At 41.3% G+C, this 13,011-nt stretch overlaps 1 protein-coding gene across 1 annotated transcript; it reads left to right on the plus strand.

The window, feature by feature from the left end:
* Positions 1 to 3,443: 3,443 nt before the first annotated feature.
* Positions 3,444 to 13,011, plus strand: LOC145445544 (synaptotagmin-1-like). The gene is made up of 9 exons (XM_080323727.1): positions 3,444 to 3,703; positions 5,899 to 6,077; positions 6,140 to 6,247; positions 6,740 to 6,814; positions 6,916 to 7,008; positions 9,272 to 9,445; positions 10,279 to 10,422; positions 10,490 to 10,594; positions 11,736 to 13,011. The coding sequence occupies exons 1-9, from the start codon at positions 3,547 to 3,549 to the stop codon at positions 11,919 to 11,921; spliced, it is 1,221 nt and encodes a 406-aa protein (XP_080179853.1). The 5' UTR covers positions 3,444 to 3,546; the 3' UTR covers positions 11,922 to 13,011.

The raw sequence follows: 13,011 nt of genomic DNA on the forward strand, positions 1-13,011 counted from the left end.
ACCGTACCGCGTATTTCGCGGCCGGTCGTATAAATCTCAGAGGCAGTTAGTCGGTTGTGGGGTTTAAGGTTGCAGTTCTTTTAATGGTAGATACAAGATACAGAACAGCGCGATTAACGGCCAGAGAAAAGTTTCATACTAATTGATATTATTATACAGTTTTATCGCCTTAGAATACAGTTCGAAAAATAAATCCGAAATAACAGATTTATAGCTTACGAGCTACGATACAGCAGCCCACAAGCCTGTATATGGACGTCCAGTCCCCAAACGCAAAGGTTCAGCATGTTGTGTAATCTGCATTTTTACATAAATTCATTTTTATGTTACTCATCTGGACAATATCTGAGTTGCTACCATGGCTGGAACACCGAAAGCATAGATAGTAGACACCCATTGGAATTAGAATCCGGAAGATATCAGAATTTTGAGTCAGTAATGATACAACGGATTTTTTCCGATATCAAAATGTCCATATCTTAACTAAAACTCCCAATTATTGGCAGTAATTTGCAAGATGTTCCTATCATAGGTTTAGTTACAATGAAACTATAGTTATAAAAACTAGTACTTCCAGTTACGAGATGTCGGGACACAACATTCAATATTTTCATCAGGAAGTGAACTCCTATAGTCCTCCAGCTGTACTGAGGACCATCTCACTTGTAAAAAAAACTGTAGCAGCCATGACATGATTGGGCACTCTGGGCAGGTCGATAAATATCGGTCGATACCGATATTTCTATTCAGTCGGATATAACCGCCCATATATTGGTCTGACTCTGCTTCGAATATGGCAACTGAAATTTCTGGCAGTAGGATTTTGGGTTTTCGAAGTCGGGGTCAAATACCGAATGGCATACCGATGTGTCGAATTACTTCAGACGTCTAATATTACAGCAGCACCCGAAAACGCATAGCATACAATTCGGATGCCCTAAATATTCAGTTTTAACGATATTTGTGACTATATATTTAAAATCTCGAGCTATCATCCGAAGCGGCGTGAATGTCATATCCATTCATTTGTTAACGCTAACTTCCCTTTATTGGAAGATGTAGGCTACTTTTACACTTTGTCTAAATCATTAACATTTCAACAACAGTAATTTGTACCAGGTGAATTACATCATAACTGATGTCCAGATTTTACACCGATCATACCTAAGGTATTATATAGAATTATAACTAAACCCTTTCAAAATACCGCGGTAATCAATGAAATGTAACAGTATTCCTTGACCGGGTGGACATGTGGACATGGCAGTGTTGGGATCAAGTCATTACCTTCGAGTCACGAGTCATTTCGAGTCATTGCACATTTTGACTCGAGTCAAGTCAAGTCAATCGATTTTTGAAGGTGACTCGAGTCAAGTCAAGTAACTCGTTTTTTGGAGGTGACTCGAGTCAAGTCGAGTCAAGTCAAGTCAAGTCACGAGTCAAGTCACAATTCAAGTCAAATTGGTTTTTCGAAGTATGAGTGATGATTCAAAGTCATTACATTTTCCTAGATGTGTGAAAGACAGATGTATTGGTCATATATCTCGCATCGATAACGAGTATAAAGTCTAATTATACATGCCAAAGGGCGTTGTATCGCTCACGCAGACGTAGAGCAGCTAATAAAATACGTGAGGTAAAATAGAGGATCGAAATCGAAGCGTCGAAAAGTTGAAACATTATTGATATGGTATAATACACTACCCATCTACACATCCGTGAGAATATAAACGCATAAACTATATGCGTTCCATTCAAATCATACAAGGAGGTCGGCAGCACCGTAACTGCCGCACCCCAAACCCCCCAATTGGGGGGGGCCCGAGCTCGAAGGGGGCCCAAAATTATTTCGTGAATTAGCATAAATCATAGCGTATTTTTTGAAAATTTATGCAAAATTGTTCAAATTTTTTTCGCGCTGCGCGCGAATTCAAGCAGCCATTTTTCTGTATTATTGGATATTGGGCCATTACCGCGCCACGGCCCACCAAGACATACAATCAAGTTTTAGGCCATATAACATGCGACTCCAAGAAGTGTGCCAGAACGATCGGTAGCGAGAAAAGCTTGGCCGAAAAGGTCTATGCCCTTATGCAGACCGAAAACTTCGTTATATAGGCTATACAAAATACATATAGGTTTAATTGTCCATAGGCTCCTGAATGACTGGCGCCGAATGTTCCTGTCTTTGCAATCTGAACCTCACGAGACAATTACCATCCCGCTGGGGAAAATTTTATGCCAGTGAAGAAATACCAATTTGAAATCGTGTGCGTCTCTTAGTTTAGAAGCCTACGTTTGGGCGATTCTATAATTTTTGATATAGCAGACTGGAAGTCACGAAATAACACCATAACGAAGTCATATCAACGGGTCCGCCCGCCCGAAGATGTTTAATCAATATTTACGGGCCCTCCCGTTTTCAAGACACTTCACTCAGCTCAACCGGTAAATCTAATTAAGTGAGTAGAGAGGACAATAAATTGATACCATAATATATATGCAATCACCGATCTGATTGACCGATTTTATCATAAATTATCGAAAATTTTCGCGCCTCGCTTTCGCTCGGCTCACAATACAGTACATATAATTTCGTGACAAACGCGAACAACGTGATGGGTGCCTGACGAGGTGCTGTTTAATTATTATTGAGTGGTCCTACCTTTTCAAACACACCTCACTCAGCTCTACCGGCAAATCTGATTACGTCAGCAGAGAGAAGATAAAAATTGATAAAAAATACGCAATTCCCGATCATACTGACTGATGAAATCATAAATTTTCCGCGCTTCGCGCGCTTAGGCGACAAAAGCTGATTCACTAAACAAAGTCCCGAACTCTAAGATGAATAGTGGTAAACAGTGTATCGCCGGAGGAGGGGGTCTGGGGGGCGAAGCCCCCCAGAAGTTCGGTCTATAACCCTATCGGGGGCCCAAGACCAAAGTTTTTGGGGGGGGGCCTGACGAAGTGCTGTTACGGCCCTGGAGGTCGGTTAAGGTGGGCACTGCCCGATGAAAGCCGTCTAAGAAACAGAGATACGTTTGCTATTAGATTATACTACTGATTGAACATTAACGTAAGCTGCCATCAGTTCGTTTTCGGCCAATTTATTTGTGATGTAACAAGGGGCCACTGAAAGGTACAATCAGTGAATGACTGGTTGCTCTCACAAGTGACACATGCGTATCACGAATAATCCGACCATAAAAAAGATACAGAGATTTAATCGACACCGTTTACTTGGTGACTTGAAATTGACTCGTCAATTTTGCTCCGAGTCACGAGTCAATCCACATTTCTGAAGCGCCGAGTCAAGTCAAGTCAAGTCATTTTTTCAAAGTGACTCGAGTCAAATCAAGTCATACGAAAAAGTTGACTTGAGTCTGACTCGAGTCAAGTCATGACTCGAGTCATGCCAACACTGGGACATGGACTATGATGCGATGTTTATTTCGTTTTATTTTAACAGTTTTCTGTCTAATGGTGTAAGTTCTGATACCTTCCGCACGGGGATACATTTGAGAGTGATTGTAGTCACCAGGGATGTCTTTCGTGAGGAGCTTGGTCAAGCGAGCGTCAGGAAATGACACAGACGTCAGCGAAGAGGTAGAGGAGCCAAGTCCGTCATCAACGCCCGGAGATAACGCGGGATCGCCGGAGGAGAAAGCCAAGGAACTCATCGACAATATTTATGGAAAATGTGAGCCATGCCATAGTTGTTTGTTATCCACCGCTTCCGTGTATTCTGTCACTCGGCAACGAGACATTGAGTGAGCGTTTTTCGTTGTTTGCTACTAGGCTGCATACCAGGGCAATAACAGCACTTTGTCAACCCCCTAGTCTCCTCATGTCTCTTGCCCCTGTCTATTGATCAACCCAATATCTTGTAAAGTCCGCCGAACAGAACCCCTTTCCCCTCCTCACAATACTATCTGTACACTTTACATTCGCGATCCGTAAAATTAACATACATGCACTGCACACATACATACATCATACATATTTATATACATTATCCTATCTGTAAACTATAGCTAAATATCATATTGTGCAACCCACGAAAGAGCCTATTCGTGTCTGTTAGTGTTACATAGATGCTTACGGGCAAAACATGTCAGTAACACAGTGCTTCTACATTATCTGAACTCTGAATACTCAAGTGATTTTTTCATCTGATTACTTCCACAACCTTTGAGGTAAAATCAGATACTCGCTAATTTTGAAATTTTGTCTGGCACAATTAAGTGTAACTGAGACTGATGTACTGTAATATTCAATACGTAATATGGCCCTTGCAAAACAACCTACAGCAACAGCAACCGAAGTCATGGATTCCGCGGAACTAATAAATTTGGTTACAAAAATGCATTCGCGATGATATTATTATGATTAATTCCTATAACACAGGCAATGTAGTTGCTTGGACTGCTTTGATGGTTTATTGGTGTCCAGTCCGTGCCATGGTCTTTGATCCTACGATTATAGTCAGGCAAATTATATTACTATTATTGATTGATTGTCGATTGTCAGATTATCCTTACCCAATACGGCATTGAAATCGCTGACACGTACCAGATTAAACTAAAAGAAACACCCCTACCATGAAGCGCTCAGTATTCAGACACTGGCATTTCTTCATGGGTCGCATCGGCGGGCAGAATAATTTGGCGCTGGCAATTTCGGCAAACCACAAACGGACATCAAAATCGAAGGCTTCCGCCAACTTGCGGTCTTCATTTGCAGCCGGGTTTCATTGCCGCTGGCCTTTTTGACTGCACACTACGAGGTAGTATCATGTCGGCAGAAACTTGACATGTCATGTAGTGAATTGTGTTGTCGCTGGAATGGCTGGCGTCGCAATGAAGGTGCCGAATAGTCCCACAACCGCACGCTGCTGATACCTGGACTAAAGCATCCCAGCAGTCCCATATGACATTACGAGAACACTCTCGCTCTTGTAATATACAATATAGCTTGATTAATTTCAGGAAATTATGCGTATTTGTAATGAAGCGTAGGCCTACTCATGTGGATGCAAATCACAAAATAGCATGACCGTAAAGTCACAATGTCCTCTCCCTGGCTATGCCGGTGACTATACAACAGGCACGATCGGTTCACGTATTACGAGAAATACCAGTGTTGGGACCAAGTAACTACCTTGCACATTTTGACTCGAGTCAAGTCAAGTCAATCAATTTTCGAAGGTGACTCGAGTCAAGTCATGTACCTTTATTTTTTAAGGTGACTGGAGTCGAGTCAAGTCAAGTCAGTCAAGTCACGAGTCAAGTCACAATTCAAGTCATTGAATTTTCGAACTATGAGGGATGATTCAAAGTCATTGCATTTTGCTAGCAGTTTGAAACACAGATTGATTCGCCATTTCTTTTGAACCAAATAACGAATATGAAGTTCAAAAAGGAGTAGAACTGCTGATAGAATACGCGAGTATCAGTATACCTCCAGTCTGTTAATTATCAGCCAAAATAGAGGATCGAATACCCCGAGAAGTTGGAACAAATTGATGATGCAATACACTATATAATTAATGCACTACCCATCTGCACATCCATGAGGTACAATTTAAGCTTGATCCTGTTGACGAGTAATATAAAGGCGGAAACTATATTGGCTCGATATATATATCATACAAGATGGTTGGTAAAGGTGAGCACTGCGCAATGTCAGCACTGAGCAGTCTAAGGCAGGGGTCACCAACACGCGGTCCGCAACCTGATTTGAAATTTCGGAAGAACTCTTAGTATAGCAGTTCAAATTGCTGAAATTGATTTCAGTTTGCAGTTTGAGCAGCAGCGATCGAATGCTTTCTTCCATTGTGGTATTCGTAGGCTATGACACAAGTTTTCGTCAGCGGTACGATTGTCTTTTCTCTAGTGCCGCAATGGGCCTGGATTTTGATCGCGATCGGAGCGGGCCTGATTCTACTTTGTATCCTGTACTGCTGCTGTAAGCGATGCTGCTGCAAGAAGAAGAAAAAGAAAGAGAAAAAGGGATTGAAAAACGCCATCGACCTCCAAGCAGTCAAGAGTCTCGGGAACAGTTATAAAGAGAAGGTACGCTTTATGCGCATTTCAGTCTGCTTTTGATTCGGTGTCGATCGGGTTTTCGTGTCAAGGTTCAACCCGATGTCGAGGACTTACACAACGGCAAGGAGAAGGAAGAGGAAGAGAAAAATCTTGGAAAACTGCAATTCTCTGTGGAATTCGATTTCGAGCAAAACAATGTAAGGATTGTAATTGGTTTTAGAAATCTCGCATGTACGAAAATGAATTTATTACTTGATTCATAATCCATAATCTAGTCTAGTTGTATATACCGTGGAGTGTATGAATTGTGTTGGTACATACATACCATATTCAACTATTCTGGAACGGCAATATTCCGCATGCTTTGCGCAGTAGCAATGTTTATTCATTTTGGGAAAAAGATCTTCAGATCTTCAATTGCTTCCTAACACAAGCGAAAAGGAACTAAAGATGTTTTTGTTTATCTTAACACGAGTCCCGTCATATGGACCGCGGACTACGTACACCAAGTTGTAACTTACGACGCATTCAGATTGTGACGTGGCATTATAGTAGCGACAATAGCTTGGTCTCAGAATTGAGATTGTAACTACTCAATAAAGCTTTTGATAGACGTTACGATCTGCGGCCACCCATATAGTTCTTTTTCTGCAAGAGTTATGTCGCAATTTTAGCATTTTCTGTTTTAGCTGATTGTGGGAGTCATACAAGCCGCCGACCTTCCAGGGATGGATATGTCCGGAACGTCCGATCCCTACGTCAAGGTAACTCGCTGCGGCCATTTGGCTCATAATTGGATTACGCCGATGCGCTGGGCGCTATCCCGGCTCCAATTCATGAAATATTAACGACTTCCGTGACGCAGGTGTATTTGCTGCCGGACAAAAAGAAGAAGCGCGAAACAAGTGTCCATCGGAAAACCCTCAATCCAGTCTTCAATGAAACATTCAATTTCAAGGTAAAGCGTGCCGCGTAATCAATCAATCACCAGCGAGAGAAATCACCAGTAGGCCTACTGTCATATTATATAAAACAGAGCGCTCAAAAGCACTTTTGTCGTGCCTGTGCAATTCTTAAATCCTGTGCCTATTAGCCATTAGTTCATTCCAAACCGTTCGTCTATATTCAATATTGGTATTCTCTTCCCCAGCAGTTTCCTGGCAATCCATTAATATCGGCCTAACGATGAATGACTGTGGCTGCATAGCTTAAGACAGGGTAAGCCGGTGGACTGCTCAATCGGATCACATAGTTCGTTTATTGTGTTTATAGTTATGGTATTGATATTGATTATTTGAAAAATATTGAGGTTTGTGGATCATCAATCATCAATTTTATGATAAATGCAGTGAAACGAACGGAAGGAGTCGAAACGACTTGCTAAAAGTCAATCAATTGAACTTCCGCCTTGGCTTACAAATGTACACACGGAATAACGTGTTAAAAAAGAAAAATAGCCTACACATTTATCAAAAATGGACAGGTGACGTAGACGCATGTTGCAGCAAGAGGTACAGGTAAAGTAAGTGTGTCGAAATCGATCCGGCTGCCTTATCACAACATGCACATTAGTATTCGCAATAGATGCTAGTTATACTATTACTTGAAGATGGTCTGGTCAAAGTCGAAGACGATCTGGCATCCGTCATAATGCGGTACCAAACATTTGGCCTTCCCACCATGGTTTTACTGTTATTCGCGCCTATTTTGTTGCGATTTAACGAGGACGCAACACTCGTATTTTATACATTCCGACGTCAAGAAGTTATCCAATTCATCAGGACGAATATTCCAATGACTTGATTTAAAATTAATTAGAAACACACATGTTTAAATTATATTTTTATTGACGTCATGAATCTTTATTTGTAACATCATCGCGAATTGGCATTGGCAATTGAAAATATAGGGTAAATATTGTTCCTTTGACGAAAAAGGCGTACAAACCCTGTTATAAACGGACCAAAATATCTTTCACCAGAACTACTTCGTTAAGCAGCATTTTCAAAGTCGGCGGCCATTATCATCAGAACATCCATTTCCGTAGTAATGATCTATATCTACGTCAACGGTTCTCAACCTTTTTTGTCTTCGCGGACATCTTTTGGACCGTCACGGACACCCGTGGTCCCTCTCAATTCTTCGTTCAGAATTAGGTCAAATGTCGTGCAACCGTCAACTGTCTTGTACAAATAGTAAATGTAGGCTAGTGATAAACAGCCGCAGAATTACTTTTCTTGAAAATAACAGCACACTATATGTAGAAATTGGGTAGACTTTTTTCAGCTGTATTTATTGTCTTGAAAATCCGCGTCTTCGATTTGATATGAGTGCCGGAAATCCACGACAGCTTTTGGTGTGAGTTTGAACATATCACGTCCAGCCTATAGTCATTGCTATCTAGCATCTCATATTGAAGTTATTTAGTGGTTATATCACAGGTGAAAATGGATTTTGTGGTTTCAATTCCTTTATTGGGACAGATTCGGAAAAAAATTCAGGAATTTCTATTTCAAACGACTGTTTACTAAATTGCTGAGATTGACAACTCCAAATCCAAAATGATTTGCAAACATTTCGAAGTTACCTTGGTATCTCCAACATTTCATTTGTCCACAAATCCCAACAAAATATCTCTAAACAGCAATATGTTTGCGTCAGCAGGTTATTGGCAATTCGACAATTAAAATGCGTTTGCATTTCATCTCATATGACAATTTCAATGATGTGAGTCCTAAAGTTGTAGCTATCATGAAGCGAAACTGGCTCATGCTTTTCCTAATTGAAAACAAATTAGGTTGTCCATCACTTTACAAATTTAGAGGCTTCGCAGAACCCCTGAAAATGTTTCACGGACGCCCAGATGTCCGCGGACTCCCGGTTGAGCACCGCTTATATACGTGCTATAGCTGTCGAGCCGACAACGGTTTCGACGGTTCCGACCATTCCATATCCCAGTCGACTATATCGGGTGCAAATCTCCGCAAGCCTATGTTTTTTCGATTGTATTTACACAATTATGGCATAACTTACACAACTTTTGAAAAAGAAAACATTTTTTGTAAAGGGCACATGTTTTAGACAAAGTGATTTTTGCGCCGTCTTGAATCGCATACATCAATTCGATGGGCCTTGCGGTACGTAACCGCGCGCTATCGAAAGTATGGAGTTGCGCTGGCAAGCTCGCGTGAAATAATTCCCTAATTTCCACCGCGTTGCAGGTCAATTACGGCGAAGTAGGAGAAAAGATCCTGGTTTTCGCCGTGTACGACTTCGACCGTTTCTCGCGTCACGACATCATCGGCGAAGTTCGCGTACCAATGAATACGGTGGATCTCGGGAGCGTGATTGAGGAATGGCGCGATCTCGTCAGCGCAGACACTGATAAGGAAAATGTAAGTCACTGTTGGCATATTATCCGTTTTTCGAATAGGTCGGGGGTGTATTCTCCATATCCTGTTCATTGTTACGATTGTGTAGTTGTAAAAATATTTGTCTTTCATTACGATAAGATCTACTTGAAGCGATTATTTTAACATATTCGTGAAATTTTCGGACATAACAGAAGAGAAGAATGTTTGCTCCAGCGGTTCTCAGCCTTTTTTTAATACTATATTTCTAGTTGATAGGATGAATCGCAGTGGGTTACTCGAATAACTGAGCCCAGCTCTAGGGATATAATTCAAAGGCACGCCATGAAATCTATAACGTCAGAATGCGTTCTAAATTACGTTCGTAATTGCCAGATCAGTCCAACAGTGGGTGTTATATTTTTTTCAATTAATGGACAAGCCTTCGACCTCTCTCAGTTAGAAATTGAGAATAAAATTGAAATATATTTGGCGGACCGGAAAGTTGTGAAACACCGTTATACTCAACATTATCGCAAATTCCTCGGAATGTTTACCGCATTCATTATTTAGTATGCGAATTTGAGAACAGTGACCAATACGCCATTAATCACGGATGGCTCAGACAGGGCCAGCGATGCTTTACAGCGCTCGGCATGGTGTCAGATCACTCACACCGAACGGAAATAGAACTGGGGCTTTTGCTAGCTCGGAAGATCCTTGACGTTGCTTATTAATAGATCACTCGGTACAGCAATCTGTTTTGTATTGGCAAGTCGACTGATTACATCGTTACGCCCAAGTTTGGCATGTGCGGTGGTGTGAGATTAAGTAACCGATTTTGACGGATATATCAGCATGTTTGAATTATTTCTCAGGAAAAGCTCGGAGACATTTGCTTCTCCCTGAGGTATGTACCCACGGCTGGCAAGCTGACGGTGGTGATCTTAGAGTCGAAAAATCTCAAGAAAATGGACGTGGGCGGCCTCTCGGACCCTTACGTGAAAATTACATTACTGCAGGTGAGTATGCCGTACGCAAATGCAAGAAAACGGAATGGTGACCCACTTTTGTCTTGCGCTATTTCAGAGCGGAAAACGGCTCAAGAAGAAGAAGACCACAATAAAGAAAAATACACTGAACCCGTACTTCAACGAGTCCTTCAGCTTTGAAGTTCCGTTTGAAAACATCCAGGTCCGTACCTTACGATCGGCGACTAGACTGATTTTGCTAGAGCGAGGATGGTTACTATAATGCTTAGGCTACATACGCTGCGGTATAGAAGTGAATCTGGCATGAACCATTTACACTTACAGCAATGGAGTGCCATGAAAGCAGCCACCGAAAACCGCACACAAGGAAGCTCTTATTGATGAAGAAATCAATAAAGTGATCGGAATACGCTCCCTGATATTACACTCACGCCACGACTGTGAATAGAAACGCGCCAATCGTTGCAGAACTAATTTTAATGACCCCATTCCAAAAGTTGGTAATGAACCATGAATTCTGTGGACTAGGACTGATTAATCTGCTTGACGAACTTCAATAGACTGTTCGATGGAAGGGTTGAAATTAGTCCAAGCCGTGTCGGTTCAGATTGATGCAATTTATCAATGCTTATTGCGTTACCAATAACAAAAATGTGGTCATTAGGACTGTTCAGACCAGAACTTCTTTTCCAAATCTCACCCGAGTAGCGATATAATTGCTAGCTGGTTGCCTTCGTTCTGAATCTGTGAAATCGACATTGGCGCGACTAGACATGCTTCCGTGTACTGACTATCATTTGGGAAATATATTTTCCTGTATTTCACCTTATTCTGGGTTTATGTCCTCTCTGCAGTCGCTGATTTCAGGATGGGAACTACTTCATTTACGAAGTATCTCGCGATCTTTTTTACGGGGCCGTCTCTAATTGCTAGCTAATCTGCATTATTTTTGCATTTTAACTAGCAATGTCATTGTCCAAGCGCTATATGAGCAACCCAACTCAAGATGAAAGCGCATGTAAAAATTCATCAATCTACCTTGGATCATGCTGGGAATACGATGTTTGTTCGTGGCGAAGTGACAAAATTTGCCACCGTGAAATTTGAAATTGTAACTTCGGTTCTTCTGGTTGGAATTGAACCGGATCTGGTGTGCAGCGTTTCATCAGACTACCTAACGATTTAATCATCGATAAACCGCCAGTAAAATGGAAATTCAGTTTCTTCCAGTAGTCTTTGTGATCCGTTCGATACAATAAGTGTGTTGGATTTACTTTGTTCATTTCACCAAATCAAGCTATAGATGAAATCGACGATAAACTAAATCAATCTTCACTCTACAGAAAGTTTCGCTAAACATCACGGTCCTGGATTACGATCGCATGGGAAAGAACGAAGCGATTGGAAAATTGTCGATGGGCTGCAACGCAACAGGATCGGAACTGCGTCACTGGTCAGACATGTTGGCGGCACCAAGAAGACCGATCGCGCAGTGGCACACGCTCCAGCCCTTGGAAGAGCAAAACTAAGGGCTTTTCTTAGAGATATCATTGCCGAATGAAAACTGTAACTAGTTAGCGAGGTAGCTCGGCATTGTCAGTAAGTAGGCAGACGTAGAAACCTACATCCCAACGTACAGACAGTTCTCGTAGATTTATTCCCTCACCTATTCATTTTTTCACGAATTCCTATCGAGGGCCGTTTTCAGGCCGACACTGGATTAAAATTACAGCTAAGCATTCATTTTCCTAAATTTCGGCGTTACAATTCAAGAACGCGGCTCGCATTTTAAATTCTGCTTCATCCTGAGGTGCTCTCCTATCCATATTGATAACGCAATATTTCAACTGGAAATTTAGGGACACATCAAGCTGGCTAACTAGTAATCACAGCCTACCGCTTCAGATCGTATAGAAACATACTATTTCAACTATACCCAACAATACAATATAGTTAAATGAAACGTTTAGACACCTCCGGTGCATGTGCAACATTCAACTGTTACTGTTTGTGTGCTTTTAACTTATATATATATATTATTTTTAATTGTTTTGTGGGACGTTGCAATTACTGTAAGATCCTTGTTCCAGTGTACTGCGTTCATACTGTTGCTGTTATAATGCACGAATCATGTTTATCGATTTTCTCTAAGTGATCCTTGGTCGACCAAGAGATCACAAACGCATCGTTGTTGCTGAATGCACTCGGGACTCGGACGCTACGAGCAGGGTTAATGTATTGAACTTGAAGAAACTATTCTTCCGTGTGCAGCGAAATAACGAGTTCATCCCGGCTGATTATAACCCCATCATCAATGAAGCGTACTGTAAATGACATCAAAGTACATGTCATTATTATAGGATAAACGTACGCACTGAGGGTGCGCAGATTTCTTGATGTTGCAGTAGACGTATTCACTGTTCAATGTGTCCATTCTTTGCACAATATCTTTACGTACGAAAATATCTCGGTGCGCCCTTACAATTGTTACGATGGAATTGTAAGGATGAATACGCTATATCAAGTTCACGCTTTGCTATAGTTTCCAATACTTAACGTACAAATATACTGTATATAACGGCGCTGAATTCAACTCAAATATACGTTACCAAGGAGGAA

Source organism: Botryllus schlosseri, chromosome 8, assembly GCF_051294905.1.
Source record: "Botryllus schlosseri isolate E-star chromosome 8, Bs_hap1, whole genome shotgun sequence".
NCBI classification, from domain to species: Eukaryota; Metazoa; Chordata; class Ascidiacea; order Stolidobranchia; family Styelidae; genus Botryllus; species Botryllus schlosseri.

Bases quoted from the DNA above. Each gene is read 5' to 3' on its own strand.
- LOC145445544 (XM_080323727.1), top strand. From the start codon at position 3,547: ATGTCTTTCGTGAGGAGCTTGGTCAAGCGAGCGTCAGGAAATGACACA. The intron at 3,704-5,898 runs GTGAGCCATGCC...TCTTTTCTCTAG, and splicing joins CGACAATATTTATGGAAAAT to TGCCGCAATGGGCCTGGATT. The intron at 10,595-11,735 runs GTCCGTACCTTA...TTCACTCTACAG, and splicing joins TTCCGTTTGAAAACATCCAG to AAAGTTTCGCTAAACATCAC.